Source organism: Spinacia oleracea, chromosome 3 (genome assembly GCF_020520425.1).
Source record: "Spinacia oleracea cultivar Varoflay chromosome 3, BTI_SOV_V1, whole genome shotgun sequence".
In the NCBI taxonomy this organism is placed as follows: domain Eukaryota; kingdom Viridiplantae; phylum Streptophyta; class Magnoliopsida; order Caryophyllales; family Amaranthaceae; genus Spinacia; species Spinacia oleracea.
Window position 1 is genome coordinate 2,761,819 of NC_079489.1, and position 26,701 is coordinate 2,788,519.

Genomic DNA, 26,701 nt, shown 5'->3' on the forward strand with positions numbered 1-26,701 from the left:
CCGAAGGTCTTGACGGACCCGACCATGCAAAGCCCATTCTACATCTGGTTGGGCCAATGGTGGTTAGTGTCTGTTACACTATACAGTATACACACTGAGATTGTAGTTGAAAGAACCATGCACGATTATTAACCCATGCTCACTTAAATATGGTCTCCCGTTATATCTCGAAATCGCATTCATACGTACATGAGACCTAATTTAGTACAATATTAATCAAATTTGATATCAATAAAAGGTCCATATCTTTTTTTCTTCTACTACGAGTAGTTCCCACCGCCTTTGGTGAGTAGACTAATCTCCCGTGGGAGTTTGTATGTGTACCTCGATGGGCAATATCCCTCCCAGTTGAGGTTTTTTTTATTCCCAGAAAGGTCATATCACATTTATTAAGATATGGATAAAGGTCAGCATCTTGATAAGTATGAATATGGTGACCAATGACTGCAACATAGTCCGTAGACAGTTAGATTCCCGATAAACATGACGCGGAGTATAACCGTTGAAATATGTAATAAGTTGTTTGATGTTTAAGACAAATGTACTTTTTATTTGATTTTGAAGTATTAAATACAAAAAAGATAGGTGACCAAATTGACATAATATATTTACAATGACACGTAAATGTTGTTTGGTTAGTTAGTGCCCAATATAATTTCTCACATATCTTTCAAAATCCCAAATTCTCCCTTTATTACTTGTATTTCACTCCAAAAAAGAAAAGAAAAAAATGATGGGCAGTAATTTTACACAAAAAAGCCCAACTACTGAGGAAGAGGCCCTTTCTATGGCCATGTGCTTGGCTACTAGCCATGTACCATCTATGGCCTTCAAAGCTGTGCTTGAGTTGAACATTATTGACATCATCAATGATGTGGGCCCAGAGGCCCAACTTTCTCCGGCGGAGATCGCCGCCCAATTAGCCACCGCGAACCCTGATGCCGCGGTGGTGTTAGACCGTTTGCTCCGCCTCTTGGCTAACTTTACTATCCTCACTTTCTCTTACCGTGATGGGCCTAGTGGTCAGCCCGAAAGGGTCTATGGGCTTGGGCCTGTTTGCCAGTTCTTGGCTAAGAATGGTGGTGGAAGTTCGTATACTGCTTTTGCCAACTTCATGTACGATAAGGTTATGATGGATTCTTGGTAAGTGAGACTTTCTCTGTGATTGAGTTGTATAATCTTTTATGGACAAGGGTAATTTAGTAATTTAATATTATTACGATGAGACTTTTTAATTAGTAGTGGTTATAATAGTAGAGGTACATGGTGATGGGACTTCTTAACTTTTAATTATTTTTTTGAGGAAATTAACTTTTAATTATTAATCACTAGTTTGTGGCCCGGGCGTTGCTCCGGGTTTTACTTTTAGTCCGATTTACTTATTTTAAATATGTGCGTATGTGGTGCTATTATCTGATTTCCATGCAAGATCAGTGGCCGATCAACAAACTTCCTTCCCATATCCGAAAATCAAAATAAAGTCGAGTTCTCTTCTTCATGATTAGTTGATTATTATACTCTTGTCAATGTTTCCCCCTTCCGCACTCATAATTACACTCCATTACCCTAAGTTTTTTTTTATTTTTTAAGCTTAAGTTGAGAAGAGAAGAATTGTACATTTATAAGTTAAGTAATTAATTACCTTTTGTTTTTTTTTTCCCTTTAATTCATCATTATTCATTTTAAAAAGGTTGTATTTATTATTTAAATAGAAAGATATGACATCATTGTGGCTAGCTAAGATGGTAAGAACAATAACTTTTAATTCAAGAGGTCTAGTGTTCAATCCTTGCTACATATACGTTCTTATAAACGCCTTTTAATATATTAGTATAGATTACTTTGTATTTGGGTTAGTGTACGGGATATTTATTACTGATCTACAGTATAAAAAACCGTGATATTTATATTGAATATTAAATCAAAAAGGAAATATAAATTATCTAAGGGATGTGAAAATCATGAGACTTATTGTACGCAATCACAAACCTTCAATCTTAACCAGTAGACGTATATCTCATTGATATTATAATATACTTCCTCCATTCATTTTTACTCGTAACGTTTGTAATATTTATGCATGCCAATGCACAACTTTGATTATTAATATCTTTAAATCCCTTCAATTAAAAATTATAAAAAATTGATATTTTGAAAATACACATTTGAGACGAATCTAACAAAATTCCACAATACTATATTTTATCTTACATATAAATAACCAATAATAATCAAAGTGGAATATGTAGATAATGTTAAATGTTCAAACGTTACTAGGATTAAACGTGGGAGGAAGTATTGAACAAGTCACAAGTGGAGTATTTATTCTCAGTCCATAAAACACTTGTTGCGTACAAAACAATCGTCATGTTGTGTTGTCAAAGCCCATAAAACAAATGGTGGTTGTTCTCAGCCCAAAAACGGTTCCAAAAACGTTACAATCTGTATATCACTTGTGTGCTATTTACTCATTTACTTTCATCGGTTGATCAGACCTTATTATTACTAGATTTTAGCCCGTGCGATGCTCGGTTTTTATTAAATTATTACGTTAAAATAAAATTCCTATTTATCAACTGTTATATTTTATATATTAGATTAGATTGGATTTTTTTTTAAAAATTTTGGATTTAATTTAATTTTAAATTTAATTTTTAATTATTATAGTGTTTGATTTTGGATGAAATTGTATATAAGAAATATTAATAATTAAATAATAAAATATTTACGTGGCACCTAATTATTTATCTACGTGGTATTCGGCTTTTTAATTCAAAAATAATTTTGAAGTCTTATTTTTCATTGACCGAAACCATTAGACTTCCTACGTGGCGCTCTAATATTGGATTAATGTTTGATTTTGGATTTAATTTTATTTTACATTACTACTCCGTATTTTATTATGGATGAATTTTATTTTAGATTTATTTTTTAATTATTAGAGCGTTAGATTTTAGATGGAATTGTATATATTAGTAATTATTTAATTAATTTAAATATCTATGTGGCACCTAATTAATTATCTACGTGCACTCGATTTTTTTAATTCAAAAATAAATTAGAAATCTTATTTTTCATTGGCCGAAACCATTAGTAATCCTAGGAGGCGCTTTAATATTTCAGCAAATATGCCTCCTTTATATATATATATTTTGATTTGCCTCATGTCATATGGTAACGTGACATACTTGTAGATTTTGATTTGCCTCATGTCATATGGTAACGTGACATACTAGTACACAATCCGTGGACTATGGGCCATAATATGATATCTAGCTACTATGTACATGCAGGGGTTGAACATGTTGGAGGAGACATGTATGTCAGTGTCCCAAAGGGTGACGCTATCTTCATGAAGGTGTGCTCTGTTCTCTTCACCTGGTCTGATCTGTTTTTTAATTTCTAGTATGATATGGTATGCAGAGGTGGAACTAGCATACACCAAGGGTGTGCACCTGCATACCATGATTGCATCAGGTTAAACATATTTTGAAGCAGTTATGCATCATAGAATTAATTTGGTTTGATGGTTAAAGGTGATATTCTATACTTATGGCCCAAGTGATCCGTGTTCGAACCCAACTATAAGCATAAATTGATTTTAATTTTCTTTTTACTCTTTATTCCTCTCTGTAGTACTTTTTGAGAACTTAAAAACAACCATTAATTTTTGGACTTCATAATTGCATACCCAAAGTAAAAATCCTGGATACGCCACTGATGGTATGGTATGGTCTGATCACATCTGGTATGAATGTTTTTTGTTAGTATTTTTTTTTACTTTTTATAGTCTGGTCTGATTTGGTCAGAATGTTCTTTGTGAGTGTTTTTTGTTTTTTGTGGTATGGTATGTTCTTGATCTGGTATGATTTTTCTTGTCTGGTCTAATAGGCAATAAGAATAAAGTGAAAAGAACAGAGCATATGACTAATATTTTGTTGAATATTAACAATAACTGCATATAGTCACTTGTTAATTAGTAATCATGCATTACATATTATGCATACTAAAGGCGTGTCCTATTTACTCGATTTTCACTTTTTTTTTAACTCATTACATCAGATTTTATCTGAAATTAACTAAACTTATACTGGCTTATTAACTTATTAGAACTTATTTTAGGTATAAACTAGTGTGTAGCTCGGGCGATGCCCCGATTGCTACATTGAATAGTTAAAATTTTAGTTTTTTCTCGAGCTCAATATTTTTAAAATACATGTATACCATAAAATGAAAAACACCCATCATGCAAGTTCGTCAACAGCACAAACACACTACGTCGTTTATCATAAGAAATAATTTTTCAATTACATCATTTTCCAATTTGTATAATTTGTTTTCTAGTGGAATCTTCAAATTAATAAACACCAAAATATAATATGTAGTTGATGCTTATGAGACTGATGACGTCATGTTTATCCATGGTTGTCCTAATTCTTTAATTTTTTTTCCCCCAAAATAGTGAATAGAAAATAAAAAGTCACATAAACATTTAGTTGTTTTAGACTTCATGTTAACATTCATTTATAAGTTAATATGAAAGGAGAAACCACAATTGGTTGTTGGTTAAGATGGTAATGAGAGTTATCATCCACACTCGAGGTCTTGAGTTCGAAACTCATCATATGTATTGATTTTTGGTTGTCTATGATATGAAATATCATATGATGAGTGCATGATGTAACGCAAAAGGAAGAGTATTACGTGGCACATATACGTTTTTCTCAACGCCTTTTAATATATTAGTATAGCTTATACTTGGGTAAATCGTACTTTTTCGGAACTTGTCTTATATAAAACTTAACTGAACTTTCCTGAACTTGGTATTTTAGGTATTATAGTATTATACTCGTGTAAGCGTATACTCCATTAATTTTCCTAAATTTATCTTATCTGAAATAGTGGAAATAATGTAAACAGAACATATCCTAAATTAAGTTTTTTCCCCCCTTCCTTTAGTGGACCTTTTTTACAGGAAATGATGAAAAATGTATTAAATTGCTGAAGAATTGCCATGAAGCTTTACCAGAAGATGGTAAAGTAATAATTTGTGAGCATGTTGTATCGGATGAACTTGATCAAACCACTTATCAAGCTCATACGGGCTTCATTTTCGACGCGATCATGTTAACCTTCCCCGGCGGTAGAACAAGGACCAAACACGAGTACGAGGCCTTGGGGAAACAAGCTGGATTCGAAACGTTTCGTTTCGTTTGTTTTGCTTGTGATACTTGGGTCATGGAATTCCTGAAAATGCCAGTATGACTTTTTATTAATGAATTCAAGTATAAGTTGACGATTTAATAAAAATAAATACGTCGCAAACATTGCACGTTTGTGTTGTACACTTGTGCCTTTTTTCTTAGAAGTTGACAACTTTGTGTGATAAGAATGTAATAACTTTGTACAATTGAAGCAATCTTGCATCAAAAATAGTTGGAATATTATTGTTGTATTCCTTTTGACTTTTGTGCTTCTTAATTCAATCTATGGTCAATTTCTGGACGACGGCGGTATAGACGAAGTCATACTAGATCATTAAAGGGGCTCGAAGGAGGCTATTTAATACGAACTTTATGGCATTTTATTAATAGCGAAATTTAGAATTTCAGGGGGCCATGACGTACTTTGTCCAACATAAAGCCTCACCCCTGGAGGCGAGGGTCATATAGATAATCGATCATACTATTATTCAAATGTGAAACAATAATCGATCATACTATTATTCAAATGTGAAACAATACATCCATATATTCTCCTAGATAAATGCGTTTGTTATCAAATTCTAAGCTCTTGATATTTTTTTTACCAAATATTTGTTTGCGACCTTAGGTTATGTGTGAACCGATTTGAAGGCATGCACAAGACATTAAAAACATACAAATAAATAGACGAAGGAAAATTCGAACTTGAGATATGTCGTACATGGGGCATGTCTAGTTACTTCATGAAGACTTAGTTTGAGTTGCATTGCCACAAGGGCCCACAACTAGTTATTTCATAAAGACTTTGTTCGAGTGGCATGGCCACAACCAGTTACTCACTCGATCATACTTGGTTTTTTCTTAATTTTTTTGTTGGGCCTATCCCCTCGTACGTATCAAAAAAGAAATCACAAATAAACGAGAGAGAATTCGAACTTGAGACATATAGACATATAGTACACGGACCCTTGTTCTTCAATCCAGAAATACCATTACCCTGATTTTATAACCATGCGTGCACTATTTGAATCATCAACTAAGTTATTAATCACTTCAATAAGAAGTGTAATGAACAATCAAATATTCTGAAACTACATATTCCAGAAGAATTGAAAGTCAAAACGTTGCAACTATTAGAGAACAGAAGAAACGACATAAATCATCTGAACACTTTTAGGGAGTGATTCACAACTGCAAACCCTCCATCAACCACAAGATTATCCCCACTTACATACCTCGCCTCATCACTCGCCAAAAACAACACACAATTCGCAACATCCTCAACACTCAACACCACCCCTTTCATATTCGCGTTTTCGGCCCCGAAGGCCCGAACACCGGCCAACGCTTCCTCGGTCCTCTCTTCCTCGGGCAAATGCGCCACGGTCATGCTCGTTGCAACCGCGTAGGGAGACACGCAATTGACCCGTATCCCGTACAACCCGAGCTCACCCGCCACGCTCTTTGTTAAGCCCGAAACAGCGTGTTTCGACCCGGTGTACGCGTGCGGGCCTACGCCCCCTACAATGCTCGCAACACTTGAGATTGAGATTATGGAGCCTTTTGTTTTTGATGGGATCATTACTCTAGCAGCATGTTTCATCCCCAGGAAAACACCCTTCACGTTTACGTCTAACGTCTTCTCGAAATCGGAGAGTTTCACGTTACGAATATCGTTGCAGGGAGGACCTGCAATTAGGATTGTTCAGAGTTTGGTTTGAACTACACCAAATCGTAAACCAAACTGTATTTAGTTCGATATCGTTTTTTGTTTTTTGTTTTTTGTTTTTTTACAAAACTAAAAATCAAAATATGAAAAGTATAAAAAAATAGTTTCCAATTTTTTTGTTGTCAGTTTTCAAAATTAACATGTTTACAATAGGTATGACTATTTTTTAAGTTAATAATTCAATCTAAATAATATGACTTATAAAACCAAAAAATTGAAAATTGAAAACTGACAGTGATACCGAACGGGGTTGGTTTGGTTTGATTTTCGGTTTCATAATTACAATTTGGTTTGTGATTTTTTTTCTTTTCAAATCGTGATTTATGTCTTGGTTTGATTTCCCAAACCGAAGCAAACCGCAAACAGTAATAAACTGTTTTACGACAAATTTTTTTTATATTAAAAATAAGCTTACAAAGGTAAAAATAATACTTCATTGCGAACTTATTTACATGATTTTTTTTTTAGTATATATTGAAATTCTCAAGTATACTTATACTACAAACAATTTTTGTTAAGAAAAGTAACATCGAAAGACCTTTAAAAAGCTAAACCGCAAATCAAACTGCACCAAAACGTTCTATATACGGTTTGGTTTGGTCTGGTTTGATATATAGGCTCCGTTTGGTAAGGCGTAAAACGTTTTTATTGTAAAATGATTTTTCATGGAAAATATTTTTCAAGGGAAAACACAATTTCAATCTAGTTTTCCTTTGTTTGGTACCTTAAAGGAAAATGGGAGAACATGGTGAAGATTGAGGGGAAGAAAGAAGGAAAAGTGGTTTCCCTCCCTTTCAAATGGAAAAAGGTTTTCCACCTTGGAGGGAGTCATGGATTTTTTTTTTTCATCCCTTACCCAACCAAACAACGTAAAATGATTGAAAATGGGAAAATCGTTTTCCATAAAAACGTTTTACGCCCTACCAAACGGAGCCATAATACGATTTGGTTTGGTAAAAAAAAACGTCAAACCATATTATATTTTGGTGTGGGTTATATACCAAATCGGACCGCGTATACACTTACCTGCAATCCCTGCATTGTTGACCATAATATCAAGGGTGCCAAATTTTTCTACTGTGAAGTCGACAGCACGACGAACATCGTCTTCTTTACTAACATCACAGTGTATGAAACGGATCTTCGAATCACCTTCGAGGGAATCAGAGAGGTGTTTACCGGCCTCATTGTTTATGTCTACAAAACATACTTTTGCACCATGACTGTGGAGTACTCGCACGATGCTTTCCCCTATTCCGGTGGCTCCTCCGGTTACTAGTGCCACTTTTCCCGATAACCTGGAGAAATAAACACGTTAGTGACATGGTTGGTAACTTGGTAAGGGTGTAAATGAGCCAATATATTCGTGATCAACTAGCAAACAAGCTCGATCAAAGCTTGTTTATTGAAAAAATGTACAAGTTCGAGCAAATACCGATGGCTCGTTTTCTAAACGAACTAGATTTACTCGAACACAAACGTGTTTGACCAGTAAGTATTCGTGAATGCCTCGTTTATATATAACTCGTTAATAGCTCGTATATTTTAATAAAATAATACAAAAACTATATATTTCCCTATAAATCTTATAATTAATTATATGATGTACATGGTAGGTAAGTGTGCAAATGAGCCAATATATTCGTGAAAAACTAGCGAACAAGCTCGTTCATCGAGAAAATGATCGAACGAGCTCGAACAAATATTTAAGGGATGTTTATTAAACGAACGTGTTTTACTCAAACACAATCATGTTAGACTTGTAAGTTGTAAGTGTTCACGAACAAAAAAATGAAAGTTCCCTAAAAATCTTAATATTATCCACTACAATTGTAATTTTTCTTTTTTTTACGGAGTATCTATTTAAATTTCTCTTTTATCTTCATAAAACAGAGAACTACGTAGTAATTACAAAGCTCGTTCGTTAAAACTCGTTTAAAGCTCGAACTCGAAATACAAACCAGCAAACTCAAGCCGATCCTGAACAAGTATTTTGCTAAACGAGCTCACCTCGAACTAGAAAAATTAAAAGCTCGTTCAAACTCAATAACATAATTAGTGATTACATTAAATTCAAAAAATCAGATAAATAATCGATTACCTTTGGGTTGATGGAGGAGAATTGATTGAATTGTTGGTTGCTTCCATTGATTTATCTGAAGTCATTTTCTGATATTCTCTGTTTCACTCACTCACTGATTTATCTCAGTTTGTTCATCCTTTGGAGTTTGCAGCTTTCATCTTACGAAAAACCCATGCTGGCATGATGTACACGTGGCGTCTTTCTAAAGTGTCAAGGATTGGTCTCTGTTCTCATTGAAATTCACAATTTGACTGAACTTGAATTCTGAATGGTTTGCTCAAAATTTCCAAAAAGGCAAATTTGTTAAAAAGGACCTTTTATAACCCAAATTTTGCGAGAAAGGACCTTATATAATTTTTTTTGTGAAATAACACCTTAATGTAAATTTTTTTGCGAGAAATGACCTTATATAATTTATTTTTTGTGAAATCACACGTTAATGTAATTTTTTTTTGCGAAAGACAACCAAAAGTAAATTTCCGGCATTGACTGAGCTTTTCCGGCCATTGACTTGCACGTGAGAAGCACGTGTGGCATTATTTTGCTTATCACACCCAATTTTCCTCCAAAATTCTAAGCTTTAAAACCTAAAGTTGAAAAAAAAAAACCGAAATAAAATCAAGTTTGAAAATTCAAGAGTCGGGAAAATCATTGTCTTTAGCTAACGTAAGCCACACGTGCTGCTCACGTGCAAGTTAATGGCCGGAAAAGCTCAGTCAATGCTAGAAACTTTCCTTAGGTCCTTTCTCGCAAAAAAAATTACTTTAAGGTGTGTTTTCACAAAAAAAATTATATAAGGTCCTTTCTTGCAAAATTTGAGTTATAAAAAGTCCTTTTTGGCAAATTTGCCATAGTTGACTTAAAAACTTACCAATAGTGAATGACCATTGACCAAGATGGTCATTGGTCAATCTTTGGTGGGCAAGCAACCACTACTACATCATTATTTCAGTATTATGTTCCTTTTGCTAAAGCTTTTGATTATTATATCTTAAATGGACTTGGTCTACACTAAATTCAGGTTAAACTGTATATGTACGCTATCGCCACAACCCCTCGATATAACCTCTTTCGATAGAGTTCTGAAGCATACGACCGAAGAGCCTCTTTCGATCTTTCCTCGCATAGTTTTATAAGGTTTCTATGTTAACAAGGAACAAGGTAGCAAATGACATACATCAATCCAAGCATAACTCGACCCGAATGTCATTGCGCAGAATATGCATTTGAGAGACGATGCTATAGGCCAACTTCCTAGTTTTCAATCAAAATGTTTATAATAGCCCTCTATGTTACTTGGACTAGTTATTTTACAAAAAGTACTCGTGTCGGATTCTCGACATTCGGACGTGGGTATGGACACTGGACACTTCATTACCAAAACCATGAAACTTTCACAAAATAGCCGAGTCGGACACTTAGATATACCTGTGTCCGACATGGGTGTCTGAGTTCGAGTAACATAGGTGGTCCTTCCTCTAGATTTGGAAGTGTACTTCACCATTAAGAGTCTTTTTAAGTGTACAAAGAATGGCTAATTTGCTAGAGAAATGAATAACACATGGGATACACAACAAACAAAACATGTACTCCAAATTTCAACTACCACCATAAAAATCGATTATAAAACCAAGCTCTGTGCATCACTCATATTTAAACAATGTCATTCTGAACAATTTGTTATGCTAGATCACTAACACAACATGAAGCATCAACAAAGAGGTGGGAAACCAGAAATAAAATCACTCCGATTTCATAAAACACCATTTGAATCATCAATTAAATTACCAATCACTCCAATTAAGAAGTTTAATGAACAATCACATTAATCATCTGAAGACTCTTAGGGAATGATTCGAAACTGCAAACCCTCCATCAACCACAAGATTATCCCCACTTACATACCTCGCCTCGTCACTCGCCAAAAACAGCACACAATTCGCCACATCATCAGCAGTCAACTCCACCCCTTGCATATTCGCGTTCCTTGCACTGAAATCCCGGACACCAGCTAGAGCGTCTTCCGTCCTTTCTTCCTCGGGCAAATGTGCCACGGACAAATTTGTCGCAACCACGTAGGGAGAAACGCAATTGACCCGTATCCCGTGAAGTCCAAGTTCAGCTGCCACGCTCTTTGTTAAGCCCAAAACAGCGTGTTTGGACCCTGTGTATGCATGTGGGCCCGCGCCCGCTATAATGCTCGTAACACTAGACATGGAAATTATGGAGCCTTTTTTTGACGGGATCATTATTCGAGCAGCATGCTTCATCCCCAGAAAAACTCCCTTCACATTTGTGTCGAATATCTTCTCGAAATCAGATAGGTCCACATTGCGGATGTCGCTGAAAGGAGAACCTGAAATCCCTGCATTGTTCACCATAATATCAAGGGCACCAAATTTTTCTACTGTGAAGTCAACAGCATGCCGAACATCATCTTCTTTACTAACATCACAGTGAATGAAACAGATGTTTGAGTCACTGGAAAGGGAATCAGAGAGGCGTTGACCAGCGTTATCATTTATATCTACAAAACAAACTTTTGCGCCGTGGTTGTGGAATACACGGACGATGCTCTCTCCTATTCCGGTGGCTCCTCCGGTTACTAATGCCACTTTTCCCAATAACCTGGAGAAATAAACGCGTGAGTGACGTGGTATGAAACAGATAAAATCAATTACACAAGCATATCCAATGTAAGGCACTAGATCTTTTTGATCTGTTTTCAACATAAAAAGCTAATAAAACACCAATATACTCAGTAAAGCAAACAGGGAGTCCAACACACTATGACATGAAACATGTCAAAAGAAAATTTTTCCCATCTTTACCAAATCTTGCTACTAAAATGTGGAAATTATAGTACCCGAATAAATGAAGGGATACGATGACGTTATAATTATGACGCCCTGTGCAATTTCTCAAAATGAGACCCTTATTCAATTCAAAAAAAAGAAAGAATTGTTAAGAACTGAACCTATAATCTTGGGTATTACATAACAACACCTTAACCACTACTTCAGTTTTGTTTTTGTTGACACTTAGGAAACTAATTATATTATATCTGAAATTTGGGGCCCTGTGCCATCGCTCACCGCGCACACCCCAAGAACCGCCTATGTAAATGAGGGATATGCTTTTGAAGACCCAATACCAAAAGCCACTTGGGTCTTTATCAGGGTTTGATCTATTGAGCTTACTCTGTACTAAAGATTTTGGAACAACAATGTCAACCCAGTATTTCTAAAGAAGCCCCTGCTCTGTATGAGAGATAAAGCTAAAGCCGTAAAGGGGACCAGGTGTAAGTAGCCTTGCACTATATGAGAGGTAATGCCGTTAAGGGGACCAGATGTAAGTAGCCTTACTCTATATGAGAGGTAAAGCCATAAAGGGGACCAGATGTAAGTAGCCTTACTCTATATGAGAGATTGAGAGGTAATTAGGTAAAGCCGTAAAGAGGACCAGATGTAACTAGCCTTTCCCCTGCAAAGATAAAGAAGTTGTTTCCAGTTGAACCATAATCCAATATGCAAAGCTACTTCTGGTAGGTCATTTTTACACTCAATCATATGGTTTAATAGAAATGGTCCACAAATTCAACCCCCCCCCCCCCCCTTCCCCGCCCCACCCACCCACCGACCTCATCTCAACAAAACAAAAGGAAGAGTTTGTGATATCTCCAGACTTCAATGCATTGCATTCACAGATTTGTTTCTTGGAATCTTCTATTTCCATAGAATATCAGAAGATAATGCTTCTAAAAGCTGAGTATAGCATTAAAAAATGACTTGTTCATTCAACAAGAACATGGCTGGGTAGCAGCAATTGACACCAGATGCTAGAAATAACTGTGACATTCTGATTTCTTCAGCCAAATACAACTTATGCAGATTTATAATAGCATACTCCCTTCGGATTGATCACATTACTAGTTCAAGTGACACCATTAACGCGACTAGTAGTTTTAGGACGTAGAACTTATGCAGATTTCTAATAGCATACTCCCTCCCGATTGATCGCATTACTAGTTCAAGTTACACTATCAACACGACTAGTAGTTCTAGGATCGAGAACTTATGCAGATTTCTAATGGCATATCCCTCCGGATTGATCATATTACTAGCTCAAATTACACCATCAACGCAACTACTAATTCAGGATCGAGAACTTATGCAGATTTCTAATAGCATACTCCCCCGATTGATCATACTAATTCAAATTACAGTATCAACTCGACTAGCATTTCTAGGACGGAGGGAATTTGGAATCAGAATTGAGAACAATTCACACAAATTACCGAATTAACAGAAGAATACCCAATGCAAGTTTCTGACTACATCTATATAAATAGAATCAGAATTGAAAAAAACATTAAAAAATATTCAAGTGAGTGATTGCGATAACATATTAACATGGTTTTTAATCATCTGATGTTCAATCCAATCTAACACTAGCAAGAGAAACAAATAAGTATAGCATTCAATGCAATCTAGGTGTACCCCAGAACACAATAGAACTCGCAACAGTTAAATCAACCCGAAACCCTTGTACATCAGTTAAGCCACAACTTTTATGATTGAAATTCGGGAAACCACACAAATTGGAAGTAATTAATTAAAAGCAACTCGATTTAGAGTTAATCTATGCAAACCTTATTTACAGTTCATCATCATCATCATCATCAAACATTCAAACTTGAATTAATTGAGTAAATTAGCAGGAACTACGAACGAATTAGTGATGAAATTAAGTTGAAATTAGACGATTAATCGATTACCTTTGGCTTGGTGGAGAGGAATTGACGGAGTTGTTGGCTGTTTCCATGGATTTAGAGCTCATTTTGTGAATTTTCTCTTCTCACTCACTCTCACTCAGACACAAAGTCAAGTGTGTTCATCTTTTGAAATTTGCAGCGTATATCTTACGAAAAGCACATGTTGGCATGTCGTACACGTGGGTCGGCGTCTTTCGTTTTCTCGTCGTTTTTGAGTGTCAACGATTGGTCTAGTCTATCAAAATTTGACTAAATTCAGATATAAGCGAGCTTGTTCGGTAATACGGTCAGTTTTAGGATTTAGATTGAACTATGAACTAAATAATGGTCATATCTAACCTACACCTATAAGTAATTAATTTGGTTTTGTAAATTAACAATAAAAAATTAGGAATATATGACAAAAAATCACGTGTCGATTGATGTAATTAACGTTTGATATAATGTAATACTTTTATATGTAACCCTTATTGGCTTACTGCTATATACTCCGTACTACATTACTACTTCCTATATCATTTTCTTTTTAAAAAGGTGTAATACATATTGATTTTGATAATTGACAATAAAAAAATTAGAAATACATGATAAAATCACGTGTCAATCGATGTAATTAACGTTTGATATAATGCAATACTTTTATATGTAACCCTTGCTGGCTTCCTGCTATATACTACTTCGTATATCATTTTCTTTTTAAAAAGGTGTAATACATAATTAATGATATATGGAATACTAAAAGAAATGGTCTAATTTATATTACCAAGTACGGTTCATGGAAAGTCTCGTTTTTTACGAAGAAAGAGCACATATGTTATTTGGTTGACATAATCATAAAAGGTTCTCTCAAAATGAGGGAAACTGTTTACTTAGTCCCCCCCTGAAAATTATAACTTTGTATGCTCAACTAAACAAAAACACTTATTTCTAAGAAATTAAAATGCATAGAAATTACAAATACAAGAAAACATAACTTATCAAGTGCAACCAAATGTCACTTATTTTATTTTTGATGTGGTGAATAGAACAAATATAAACCATAGAATCCACGCCTTACTTCACTTCTTCATCGATAGATACTAATGCTACTTCGTACATTCTATTAAGTTTTGCTATCACTATTCTTATTGATATTATGTCTTTCATTTCCGTTCGTTCTATAAAGTTTTGTAAATTTACACCCAATTTCATTTTTAGCGTAGAGGTTTTTCAGATTCTTTCTTATACTCGATCATTCCCTCTATACCTGATTAAGACGAGCCCGACCCGCCCGAAAATTTTGCGAGTTTGTGCAGAATTTGGCCCGACCCGACCCGAAAATTTTAATTTTTTGGGCGGGTTTGGGAAACACAAAAATACACTTTTTAGTTATAAATTTGGCCCGGCCCGATATTTTAGGCCCGAAAATAGCGGGGTTGGGAAAAAATTTTGGCCCGAAATTTTGCCCGGCCCGGCTCTACATTGCGGGCTGATTTTTATGCCCAAACCCGGCCCGAACCCGGTCCGACCCGCTGTTTGATCAGGTCTAATTCCCTCAATATAGGTTGGATATGAACCACATTTCTTTAGAGAAGCACGACAGAACCCGACACTAAATAATGTAAATTTATGCTTAAGCACTCAACACAATATGTTACACGTAGGCTTAGGCCGTGCTTGAACATCCTTTCGAGAATCTCGACACGACACGTTTCTAGTGGGTTGGGCTTAATGATCCTCAAGACACATGTACTTGGAAAGGCCCACGGCCCAAACCCATCTTTATCCAACACCCAAATAGAAAAAAAAAACCAGAATAAAAATGTACCAAAACGACGCCGTACGTGGTTGTCTTGCTAAAACCCTCTAAAATCCCCTTTTTCTCTGAATTCCAGAAAACGCAAAAACTTCCCTCCCCCATTCTCCCTCCCAAGCTTCAGCTTCACACTGCCATTCCCAACTGAGAGAGAAAGAGAGGAGAGAGAAAGAAGAGAGAGAGAGATGGGAACATCGGTGCAGGTGACGCCACTTTGCGGTGTGTACAACGAGAACCCACTGTCATACTTGGTCTCCATTGATGGCTTCAACTTCCTCATTGATTGCGGCTGGAATGACCACTTTGACCCCTCCCTTCTTCTACCTCTATCTCGGTACGCTTTCTTTCTTCTCCCCATTTCAATTTTTCTTAATTGAATTTCATAATTAATATTTAATATCAATTTTGCTTTAAAATGACTTGACCTATGAAAAAATGGCTGCATTTTGTTTAATTTCGGGTCGTATCAGTTCCCCCTTTATCGTATTTAGTGGGGTTGTGCTAGATTGATGAATGTACTTGAGCAATTAGTAACGTGTTAGCTCTACTTTGGAGTGGAAGATTGAATTAATGTTCTTATGTATTTGATTGGGAAATTCGATTCAAAAGAGGGTACAATCGTTCGTTTAAGTGTATTGAAGGGTTATGATTTGTGGGATCACATGTTTAAGTTGTTGCTTCCGTATCTGGGGACGACCTTTGTGATTATGATTTATGAATGTTGGGTATTCGCATTTGTGAGTTTGGAGCACATTTAGGTCCTCTTCCCTTCACATAAATGAAACCATATTTTAAGTATAATGGGATGCTAAATTGTTTAAATTCGGTTCATAACAGTTCCTCCTTTGTCGTATTTAGTGGGGTTGTGCTAGATTGATGAATATATTTGGGCAACATGTAACGTGTTAGCTCTGTTAGCACTACTTTGAAATGGAAGACTGAAATAAGAATGTTCGTATGTATTTGATTGGGAAAATCGATTCGAAAGAGGGTACGTTCGTTCTTTTTAGTGTATCAAAGGATTAGGATTTGTGGGCTTTCATGTTTAAGTTGTTGCTTGCGAATCTGGGAACGACCTTCGTAATTACGAATACGAATGTTGGGTATTGGCATTTGTGGGTTTGGAGCACATTGGTGTTCTCTCCGTTTACATAAATGAAAGCACATTTTAATTATATTTGGATGCTAAATAATGTAGTAGCTTTCTGCAAATAATTGGAGAAGATGCTCGAATTTCATTATAGTATTTTGCGGGAATCATGTTTAACCTTAGTTGTTAGGTGATGGGGGCAATATGGCTACTCATATTATTTTTAGATGGAGGGAGTGGCTTTTAGCAAAAGCCTATCGACCTAGCTCTTTTAGCTCACAAGTTTGGAACCCCCCTCTTACTAGGTCTGATCCTGATAATGACTTAGTCTTTAACCTAAAATACATGCTTAAGCATCCTAGCATTATCTGTTTTAAGCATGAGAATTTTTTTTTGCTGTGGCATTGAGAGTTTCCATGGGATTGACAGGCGTGCCGTGTGCATATTGCTTTGCCTGAGTCTTGCCCAATTTGTGTAATTTAAGAAGCAGATGAAGCCCTTTCAATCTTTTCTGGCAGTTTATCATGTTTCTGGCAGCATACAAAGATCTTGATAAACTTTGCTGAAACACATATCTCTGCCATCAAATGTAGTTCATCTTTCTAGATTTTATCAATCTTCCTGTTAACAGAAACCTTCAGTTCTAACTACTTAAGCATATCAATTTAGTGGTTAAGATGTTTAGTGCAGGGTGTAGGGTGTCAGTTTTTCAGGATGTTAAATTTGGCGGTGGAGGACGGTTCTTTTAGATGTATGCTTGCATAATGCTTTGAGTGCTGGAAAGTTATTTTTCTTCTAATTGGGAAAGTTTGAAGAGGCATTACCCTGGAAAACTGCAGTTTAAGCCTCAAGGTTTAGCCAGTTTCCTAGTTTCGACTTTAGACAGTTTACAGTATCTGCTGTTTCTGCAGTTTCCTTTCATTCAAATATCGGGTTATCAAAGTTGGTCTGTAATGTAAGTATGTGACAATTTTAAATATATATGTTGCTATATCACACTATCACAGTAAAAATTCTACTTCTTTTTTGTCTTCATGATTTTTATGAAATTGTTATGGCTTATGGGAACTAAATGAATCATGTCAATGTGGATGCTTTTGTTTCTTTGCTTTATCATATTTTCCTTTTTCCTTGTTTATCTCGTTGCAAGACATACTTTTTTGCCTCCTTTTCGGGGTGTAGGATTATAGGGTAAGAGAGAGGGAGACACTGGTCGGTAGAGATTCAGAACTAACAAATAAAAACTTTCATCCCGTGACCTTATTAGCAGTCATACAACAAATTTATCACTATCATGTGTAATGCAGGGTGGCTTCTACTGTTGATGCTGTTCTCCTATCATATCCTGATACATTGCATCTTGGTGCTTTGCCTTATGCAATGAAGCAATTTGGGATGTCCGCACCAGTGTATGCAACAGAGCCAGTCTACAGACTAGGTCTTCTAACTATGTATGATCACTATCTTTCACGCAAGGTACTATCTCTTTGCCAAGTTTATCTCCTTCTTTCACTCCCACTCTCTCCAATTATCATTACTAATATCATTTTAGGGAAGTTTTAGACGTTTGAGAAGAAAACTAGTTCTTGTTATAACTTTCCAAATTGTTGGCTATTCTATTGACGTTGAACGAATTGAGCTGGTGCTTTTTTGGGGCATCTCTGTTTACGAGTTTTCCAAATTACGGGCGAACCATTTTTTATGTGATCGAATGATGGGACAAACTTTCTCCTTCTGATCATGTTAGCAGTCACATTCTAATATTTGGAATTCCGTATTATAATCAAACTTTAGCAAATACTTGGTTATGATTCAGAACTTCTCAGCCAAGCATCCACCTGTGCTGATAAAAGGCTGTATGATTAATGAGTAGTGAAGTAAGAGAATGAAAAGTGTTTTATATGGAACTTTATAGTATGCCCTCATGTAGTCATGTTTCTTGTTGAAACTTTGAAAGAAAACAAATTCACATACTATATAATGTGATGTCTTCTTGCTAATTTTCGCAATCTTTATTGAACTGTGCTATGTAAAATTTCCCTAATTCTTGTTGATCTATCTGCAGCAAGTGTCAGAGTTTGACTTGTTTACACTGGATGACATTGATGCTGCTTTCCAAAATGTGACACGACTGACTTATTCCCAGAACCATCATCTGTCTGGTTAGTGCCACTTCATTGCATCTTCTCACATCACGGTGGAGATAAATTCTTTAGAAGGAACTAGTGATGTATGTCTATACTAGGTGCAGATGAGAATTTGATGTTGGTGGCTAACTGGATAATAAAATCCTGATTGACCCATAAAGCCTTGTTTAAACTTTCTTTTTCCGAAACTTTTCTGGCTTTTGGCTCAGTATTAGCTGTTAAATTCTACTTTACCTACTAATTTTGATGGTTGCAAACTATCTAGTTGTATAAAGTCAATGATGGAACGAGTTGGAAATGATGTATCAAATTTTGTAGGATGTAGTCTCATACTGCTCATTGACTTTTGATTTTGATATTGTTCTGCATTCTAGAAAAAGGTGAAGGTATTGTTATTGCTCCACATGTGTCTGGGCATCTACTTGGAGGAACGGTGTGGAAGATAACCAAGGATGGGGAGGATATCATATATGCTGTAGACTTCAATCATCGCAAGGAAAGGTTTGTTTTGTGCTGTTGAAGTGTTGAGCTTCATATTTTACTCTGGTTTATGGGATTTACTTATAATTAGGCTATTGACTTATACAACTGGCTATCAGGCATTTAAATGGAACAGTTCTTGAATCGTTTGTACGCCCTGCTGTGCTAATAACAGATGCTTACAATGCATTGAATAATCAACCTCCAAGACGCCAAAGGGATCATGAATTCTTAGGTAATTTTCTTTTGTTCTTCCTTCTTGCCCTCTCCCCTTCTCTATACATAACTGTGATGCTTGTATACGTATTTACATGTATACATAACTACATACATACATATACAAATTCATTTACATTTCTGGCATATTGAAGTGAATCATATCGCTAAGCTTAGTAAGGAGTTAGGACCACTGGTTGTTGACTTGTATTCATCTTGTTATGAACTCATTTTCCTCATCAGTAAGCTGTAAGCTGCAAACTCCTAATGAAGGAAAGAACAGTGTATTTTTGACATTAGTGAATGTCATCTCGTGTTTACGTCCTTCCCTCCTCTGCATGTTGTTGAATTTTCTTGGGACTTTGATATTAAACAGTTTATACGTTCTCTCATGCAGATAACAAAATCATAATAGCACACAATTGAAACTATATCTTACTTTTGCACTTCTTACTTATTTAGATGCCATTGTGAAAACACTCAGAAGTGATGGAAAGGTATTACTTCCGGTTGATACAGCTGGACGAGTACTGGAACTTATTTTAATACTGGAACAGGTATGTCAAAAACTCCAATGGTGTAGTCTTTTTTTCCTTTTAGGATTGGTGTCAAGTAACTGATGTTATTATCGCATTGGAAACTGCAGCACTGGGCTCAGCACCATTTGACTTATCCAATATTCTTCCTCACATATGTTTCCTCAAGTACAATAGACTATGTGAAAAGTTTCTTGGAGTGGATGAATGATTCAATAGCAAAATCCTTTGAACACACACGTGATAATGCTTTTCTTCTGAGGTAAATGTCTCTGCTTTCCCATGTATTTCCATGCTACTCGAATTGTCTATTTCTTATTGGCATCATCAATATGGTTTTGTTGTATATGTTCTATATGTTCTATCTAGCTGATGAAGCATAAGTGCATACCAAAGTTTTAAAGGGTGGACTGTTTTTCTTTACCTAAATGTTTTGCTTTCTTTTCTATCAAAATCAATTCTGTAATTGGCCTGTGTAAAATTAAATTATTTATATATGGATAATCGCTTACTAGGCATTTCTACAAACACTTGAAGGCATGTCTCGCTTTTGATCAATAAGGGTGAACTGGAGAAACTTCCTGAAGGTCCAAAGGTAGGTTGCTATGCAGAGTATATGTAGTTGGTTACTTCTTTTCTTACTTTATCTCTAATAAACTGTACCTGTTGTGCAGATTGTTCTGTCTTCCATGGGAAGTCTTGAAGCAGGTTTCTCCCATGACATATTTTCTGAGTGGGCAACTGATCCCAAGAATCTTGTCCTTTTCACCGAAAGAGGGCAGGTAACTTTTTGTCTTGTCTGATCTATTGACACTGCTAAACACCTTTATGGACAGGAAAAACACTGCTGAAGTTGCTAGAAATTTCTTGTTGAGTGATTATAACTGACAAATTCCCTTGTACTTTAATTTCTTCTTATTTTGCAAGCACTAGGTTGAACCTTCTATCTATCTTGTGGGTTTGGTGATGGTAAATGAGTTTAAACTTCTGGATTAATGATAATTTGCTTCCAATTAACGTTCTCGAAAATCAAGGCTATGCATGCAAATAGTGAATTTTGACTTGCTTCGATCTACTCTGGCAATTTTTTTTCTTTCATTCTGATTTAGTTTAGAAATGCGGAGTAACGTGAATGTCCCTGCATGCTGAGTTGGTTTTCTTGATATGTAGTTCGGCACATTAGCTCGAATGCTGCAGGCAGATCCTCCTCCAAAAGCTGTTAAAATCACGTTATCGAAAAGAGTGCCTTTAGTAGGAGAGGAGTTAGCAGCATATGAAGAAGAGCAAAACCGGAAAAAGGAAGAAGCTTTAAAAGCCAGTCAAATCAAAGAGGAAGAAGTGAAGATATCACAATCTGATCCTAATTTAGGTGATCAAATGGAGATTGATACTCGTGAAACCCATGCTTTATCAGATGGTATGTCAAATTTCAAGTTTCTACGTGTTTATGTCAGATACCCTATTGTGAAGTATGTTAATTAGTACTTTTGCTGCTACATTTGTTTGTACTCTGCATCTTCCATAGCCTAGTTTGTGTTGGGGAGGGGGGGGGGGGATCTCTCTCTGATTTACGATTGCTAGATATTGGGCTGATTCTTATCTTGTTGGTAATTTTGAGCAGTTGGGACATCTGTTGGTGGGCATAAGGACGTTTTGATTGATGGATTCGTTTTACCTGCAACTAGTGTAGCCCCAATGTTTCCTTCTTTCGAAAATTCTGCTGCTTGGGATGATTTTGGTGAAGTCATCAACCCTGATGATTATATGATCAAGGAAGATAATATGGAGCTATCATTCTTACAGGTAGGGTTTCTTAATAAAAAAACTGGTAATCGGATCTATTGTTGTATTGTTTTTGTGTCATCTACCACAATATGTAAGCCTCAATGCTGGTCTGAATATTTCTGAGACATAGTGGCTTTCTTTCCTGAATTAAGAAGTTCCCCGAGTTTGGAAATTTTGTTGTCGTTAACTCTAAATGAGCTTTTCCTTGGGTTCCCAAATAATCTTCTATTTCATTTTAAAGAAATACAGATATTCCATGATACTGAAGGGCGGATCTTACTAAGCCTACCATGGTTACTACTATCGTGCTTACCCATTGTGAATCTGTGACTGATGTTTGTTGGCATTGATTCCGGGACCTTCAGATGTTTTATACGGTATATGCTGTGTATGTTCGGTGTACTCAGTACAACTTAAGTTATACCATGATAAAATGCTTGGAAGATTTTTTTGTCGTGCCTGAAGAAGTTTCCCATATATTTATAGAATATTCTCTGTGTCACTGTTAATAGAATATCTTTGCTTTAGAATTGGAACTGCACATATGTGGTTGAGAGTCTTGCGACCATAAATCTTATGAATGTAAATCTCAGGAACCTAGGTTTTTAGCTATCATTCTTAGGTTGATTAGTTAACAAACTATTAGGGCGAGGATGGATATTAATCTAGTTCAGCTAATGGAGAGAAAGAAACAGAGGGTTTGGTGACTAGACAGAAAATGCAGGTTATTGATTATTTTAGTATGCATTACTGGACTCATGTCAAATAGTTGATCAATCAATTAAGCGTATTCCATCCCCTCCAGCCATTCCAGAATACCGATCCATTCTTGTCGCAAAGTTGTGTTTTTTCTTGAAATTGGGATTTGGAAGTTTGATGGATCTTGGTGACTTAAAGTTCTGTTAAATTGTTAATCCTGATGATGTTTCATCCTTTTTTGCAACAGTTGCTCTCTTTCAAACCGCTTAAGCTAGAAGGGAGTTTATTAGTTTATCATGTGCTTAACCGTTTGTCTCTGTGTTTATTTGGAGTTATAGAATTTTCTGCCAAGTGTTTAATTTCGTATAATATTAGTAGATGATAAAAATTCTACACTGCTTATATTTTTTGTAGGGCGGTGGGGATCTCAATGGAAAACTTGATGAGGGCTCCGCTAGCCTAATGCTTGATACTACTCCTTCCAAAGTTGTATCCACTGAACTGACTGTAAGTCTTAACTCTTTATCCACCCCCCCTTCCCTTCCTACTTTAGGTTTTCTCGAAGTATGTATATGTCAAGATGCCATCGTGATAATGAGTGATGTTAATCTCTCATTTTATAATAGCTGTCCAATAGTTTGTTGTAAGACCTGGATTAGGTGCTTGTATTCAGGATTCTTTTACCCACTTTCCCAGAACAATGAAGTTCTCAAGGTTGACTCAGTTTTGTATCTCATTTGATATTCTTTTACCCCAAAACTCTTAATTGTGTTTTTCACCTTTTGGTCTATAAGTTTATTTTGCCTTTATTGTTCGGTATGTTTGGTTTTCATTGAAATAATTTGGAGCATATAGATGCAAATTTCTTTGGCTTACTCTTAACCTCAACCTGAAACAAAAGGGTGAGGGAAAGAGAACAACACAATGAAAGTTATTTGAACTTTGTGAATGGCTCTGCGTGTCACTAATCTCTATGTTCTGAGAATTGTAGTTGATGTTGATGCTATCATTCTTCCTGTCTCAGGTGCAAGTGAAGTGTTCACTGGTCTACATGGATTATGAGGGTCGCTCTGATGGCCGATCAATTAAGTCCATTCTGGCTCACGTGGCTCCTTTAAAGCTTGTATGAACAATTTACTACCTTATCCATAAATTCAGCATTTGATAAAGCCACGAAATTTATTCATATATATTGCGTAACCTTTTGTTTTGGAAATTGAAATAATCAACACTGTCTGAATCTTTCTTATTCCTTTCAGGTTTTGGTGCATGGATCAGCTGAGGCTACTGAGCACTTGAAGCAACATTGCTCTAAGAATGTTTGTCCACATGTTTATGCTCCTCAAATTGAAGAAACAATTGATGTCACTTCTGATCTATGCGCTTACAAGGTATGGACTGCAGAACGTAGTTTTATATGACGTTTTATGTGATCGGTAGGTTTACATTCTTTCAAATTTGTCCCTTTTACAGGTGCAACTATCGGAAAAGTTGATGAGCAATGTTCTGTTTAAGAAGGTAAGTTGTTATTAAAAGTCATACATGATGGTTATTTAACTGTGAGATGTGCACGAATTGCTTCTACTTCTTTTCTCAAAAATCTTTTGTCCTGGTCTAAAAGAGATGTAAGCCACAGCTTAATCATCTATCTTCATCCCCGTTATGAGTAATATCTAATATGGACGAGTTGAAAGTTTATATAGCATAATATGAAAATCAAGTTGGAGCTCAACGGTAGTCCTCGTCAGCTTCCACCTCTTAGCTACTATGAGGTTAGGGGTTCGATTCTTATTACCCCCATTCTCGTTTTCTTCTGGGTAAACTTCCTCAATAGTTGGGGTTTCCTTGTGAGATGGGATCCTCTTATTACCCTTCTTATATTGATGTTCCTTCCGTACCAGTTAATCTCTGAACAGGAAAAGAAAGAAATTGGGCTATTGCTTTATTGGCTGCCCAAGTTACAAATGCCGACTATTTTATAGACAAGGTGAGGTTTTGGGATTTGCGCGCTCCGTGGTTAGAACCCCTAAGAGGTCCAAACGGTTTGGACTTGAGTCGCTTGAAAAAAAGATATACAACCTTGGCAAGAACGACGTTCAGCAGAATATATGAGGGTCAAACTTTTTGGGTCAAACTTTGAAAACTTTGATTGCCCTCCGTCCCTAAAAGATTGCCCTATTGCAATTTTTTGGGTCAAACTTTGAAAACTTTGACCATGAATTCCCATTAGCCTATAAGAAACAATATAGTCATTTGGGTTCTTGTAAGATTTGTTTCGTTATACATTTTTGGAATATCAACTTTTTATAAATTTTACGCGCGTAGACATAGAGTTATTTACGTTTTAAGTCGTGTCTTGGAGACCGTGAAAAGTCAAATGGGGCAATCTTTTAGGGACGGAGGGAGTACTTCTTAGTCAAATGACGGTTAGCTTACTGAAGCATCATTCTTTGATAAAATGACATGTCTATGTTAGGCTCTCGTTTATAGTTCCGATCTGTCAATTGTCATATGCTAGCGTCAACTAGAATTGATTTTTCCTTAATCTTCATCTTATTTGTCCTCTTACAATGCGCCTAAACTAAATCCGACAGCTTGGAGATTACGAAATTGCTTGGGTTGATGCCGAAGTTGGCCAACCTGAAGGTGGGATGCTTTCGTTGCTCCCACTCTCATCAACTCAAGCCCCAACCCACAAGTCAGTTCTGGTTGGTGACATTAAAATGGCAGATTTCAAGCAGTTTTTAGCTAGTAAAGGCATCCAGGTAACGTTCTTTCTCTCTCGACTCTTGATTACCTTCGTAGATGATGCATTTTTTTTGACATGGAAGTCTTAACAAAAAATCCTACACAATTTCCAGGCAGAATTTTCTGGAGGTGCCTTGCGGTGTGGCGAGTTTGTTACCTTACGTAAAGTTGGAGACCCGACCCAAAAGGTTAGTCTAGTTTAGTTTAGGGGTGATTCTAAATCATTAACTGTTATCGATGAGTAGTACAAATCACATGGTAAAATCGTAAATAAATAGACTTTCAAGATATACATTTAACTTCAATTTTAGCTCTCGTTTTATTCAGTTAACTTTAAATTATATTCTGTTAACCTCAAATTTTATTCATTTAAATCACTTTTTTCGTTTCTTTTTTTATGTCCAACTTTTATTTAGTTTTCCTACTGATTTAATTACGAAAATGCCATGTTACTATTCATTTAATTCACTTTTTTTGTTTCTTTTTTTATTTCCACCTTTTATTTAGTTTTCCTACATTTAATTACGAAAATGTCATGTTATTATTCATTTAATTTACTTTTTCAAAAGGTCTTGTGCGCACAAGGTGTACAATAAATTTATTGTACACCAAGATAACTTTAATCCTTTTTTTTGTAACTTTAACCTAGTTTTGATTAACTTTTATATTAGTAAAAAAAAATTAATAGATAAATATTTTAAAGGGTTAAATGATTAATTTTATACATTATTAGTTAGTCTGAAGAAATAAGTTTTACTAAAATGAAAAAATTTATCACTGAAAAATAGATAACTTTTACATATATATGCTTAACTTTTAAGCATTTTGAGTTAACTTTTATTCCGGTGTACAATATTTATTGTACACCCATTGTAAGTAAGAATTTGTGTTACTTTTTTTGTTTCTTTTTTTATTTCCGCCTTTTTATTTAGTTTTCCTACCGATTTAATTACAAAAATGCCATGTTATTTGCCCTATTCGCAAATAACAGTTATCGATATATAATTTTCCGTTAGTCTAACCTTGAGTCTTAATTCTTAACTATAATAACTCTTGGATGAATAGAAGAATCATGTAAACTGATACCTTTCATCTAATCTACCTTGCAGAGTGGTGTAGCTGGAAATCAGCAAATAGTTATCGAAGGCCCTCTATCAGAGGAATATTATAAGATTAGGGATTATCTTTATTCACAATTCTATTTGCTCTGATTTTTGTTGATGTATTCTGGATATACTGTTACATAATTCTATGCATTTCTGGCTCCGTAATCAAATCTTGTACTTAGTTATTTGCAATTAATCAAATCTTGTACTTAGTTATCTTCATTTCTTTAGTTTTGGACTGAACAGATCTTCTTTGTACAATGTAATACTTTCTCCGTCTTTTAATACTCGCAACGTTTGTTAGTTTCA

At 35.6% G+C, this 26,701-nt stretch overlaps 4 protein-coding genes across 4 annotated transcripts; 2 read left to right on the plus strand and 2 right to left on the minus strand.

Moving 5' to 3' along the window:
- The first annotated feature begins 625 nt into the window (after window positions 1-625).
- LOC110784196 (caffeic acid 3-O-methyltransferase-like) lies at window positions 626-5,463 on the plus strand. Its single transcript, XM_056841242.1, has 3 exons — window positions 626-1,145; window positions 3,294-3,358; window positions 4,960-5,463. Exons 1-3 carry the CDS (start codon window positions 731-733, stop codon window positions 5,263-5,265), a joined length of 786 nt encoding a protein of 261 aa, XP_056697220.1. The 5' UTR covers window positions 626-730; the 3' UTR covers window positions 5,266-5,463.
- Window positions 5,464-6,201: 738 nt separating this feature from the next.
- LOC110784079 ((+)-borneol dehydrogenase 2-like) lies at window positions 6,202-10,507 on the minus strand. The gene is made up of 3 exons (XM_021988478.2): window positions 9,035-10,507; window positions 7,960-8,231; window positions 6,202-6,893 (listed from the first exon to the last, which is right to left on the minus strand). The coding sequence occupies exons 1-3, from the start codon at window positions 9,097-9,099 to the stop codon at window positions 6,364-6,366; spliced, it is 867 nt and encodes a 288-aa protein (XP_021844170.1). The 5' UTR covers window positions 9,100-10,507; the 3' UTR covers window positions 6,202-6,363.
- Window positions 10,508-10,633: 126 nt separating this feature from the next.
- On the minus strand, window positions 10,634-13,952 carry LOC110784166 ((+)-borneol dehydrogenase 2). Its single transcript, XM_021988598.2, has 2 exons — window positions 13,794-13,952; window positions 10,634-11,644 (listed from the first exon to the last, which is right to left on the minus strand). The coding sequence occupies exons 1-2, from the start codon at window positions 13,853-13,855 to the stop codon at window positions 10,846-10,848; spliced, it is 861 nt and encodes a 286-aa protein (XP_021844290.2). The 5' UTR covers window positions 13,856-13,952; the 3' UTR covers window positions 10,634-10,845.
- Window positions 13,953-15,616: 1,664 nt separating this feature from the next.
- On the plus strand, window positions 15,617-26,701 carry LOC110784165 (cleavage and polyadenylation specificity factor subunit 2). The gene is made up of 18 exons (XM_021988597.2): window positions 15,617-15,919; window positions 17,983-18,151; window positions 18,741-18,837; window positions 19,197-19,323; window positions 19,422-19,537; window positions 19,981-20,075; window positions 20,165-20,316; window positions 20,592-20,649; window positions 20,729-20,836; window positions 21,225-21,471; window positions 21,676-21,857; window positions 22,953-23,045; window positions 23,563-23,661; window positions 23,798-23,929; window positions 24,012-24,056; window positions 25,133-25,303; window positions 25,400-25,474; window positions 26,396-26,701. Exons 1-18 carry the CDS (start codon window positions 15,771-15,773, stop codon window positions 26,495-26,497), a joined length of 2,217 nt encoding a protein of 738 aa, XP_021844289.1. The 5' UTR covers window positions 15,617-15,770; the 3' UTR covers window positions 26,498-26,701.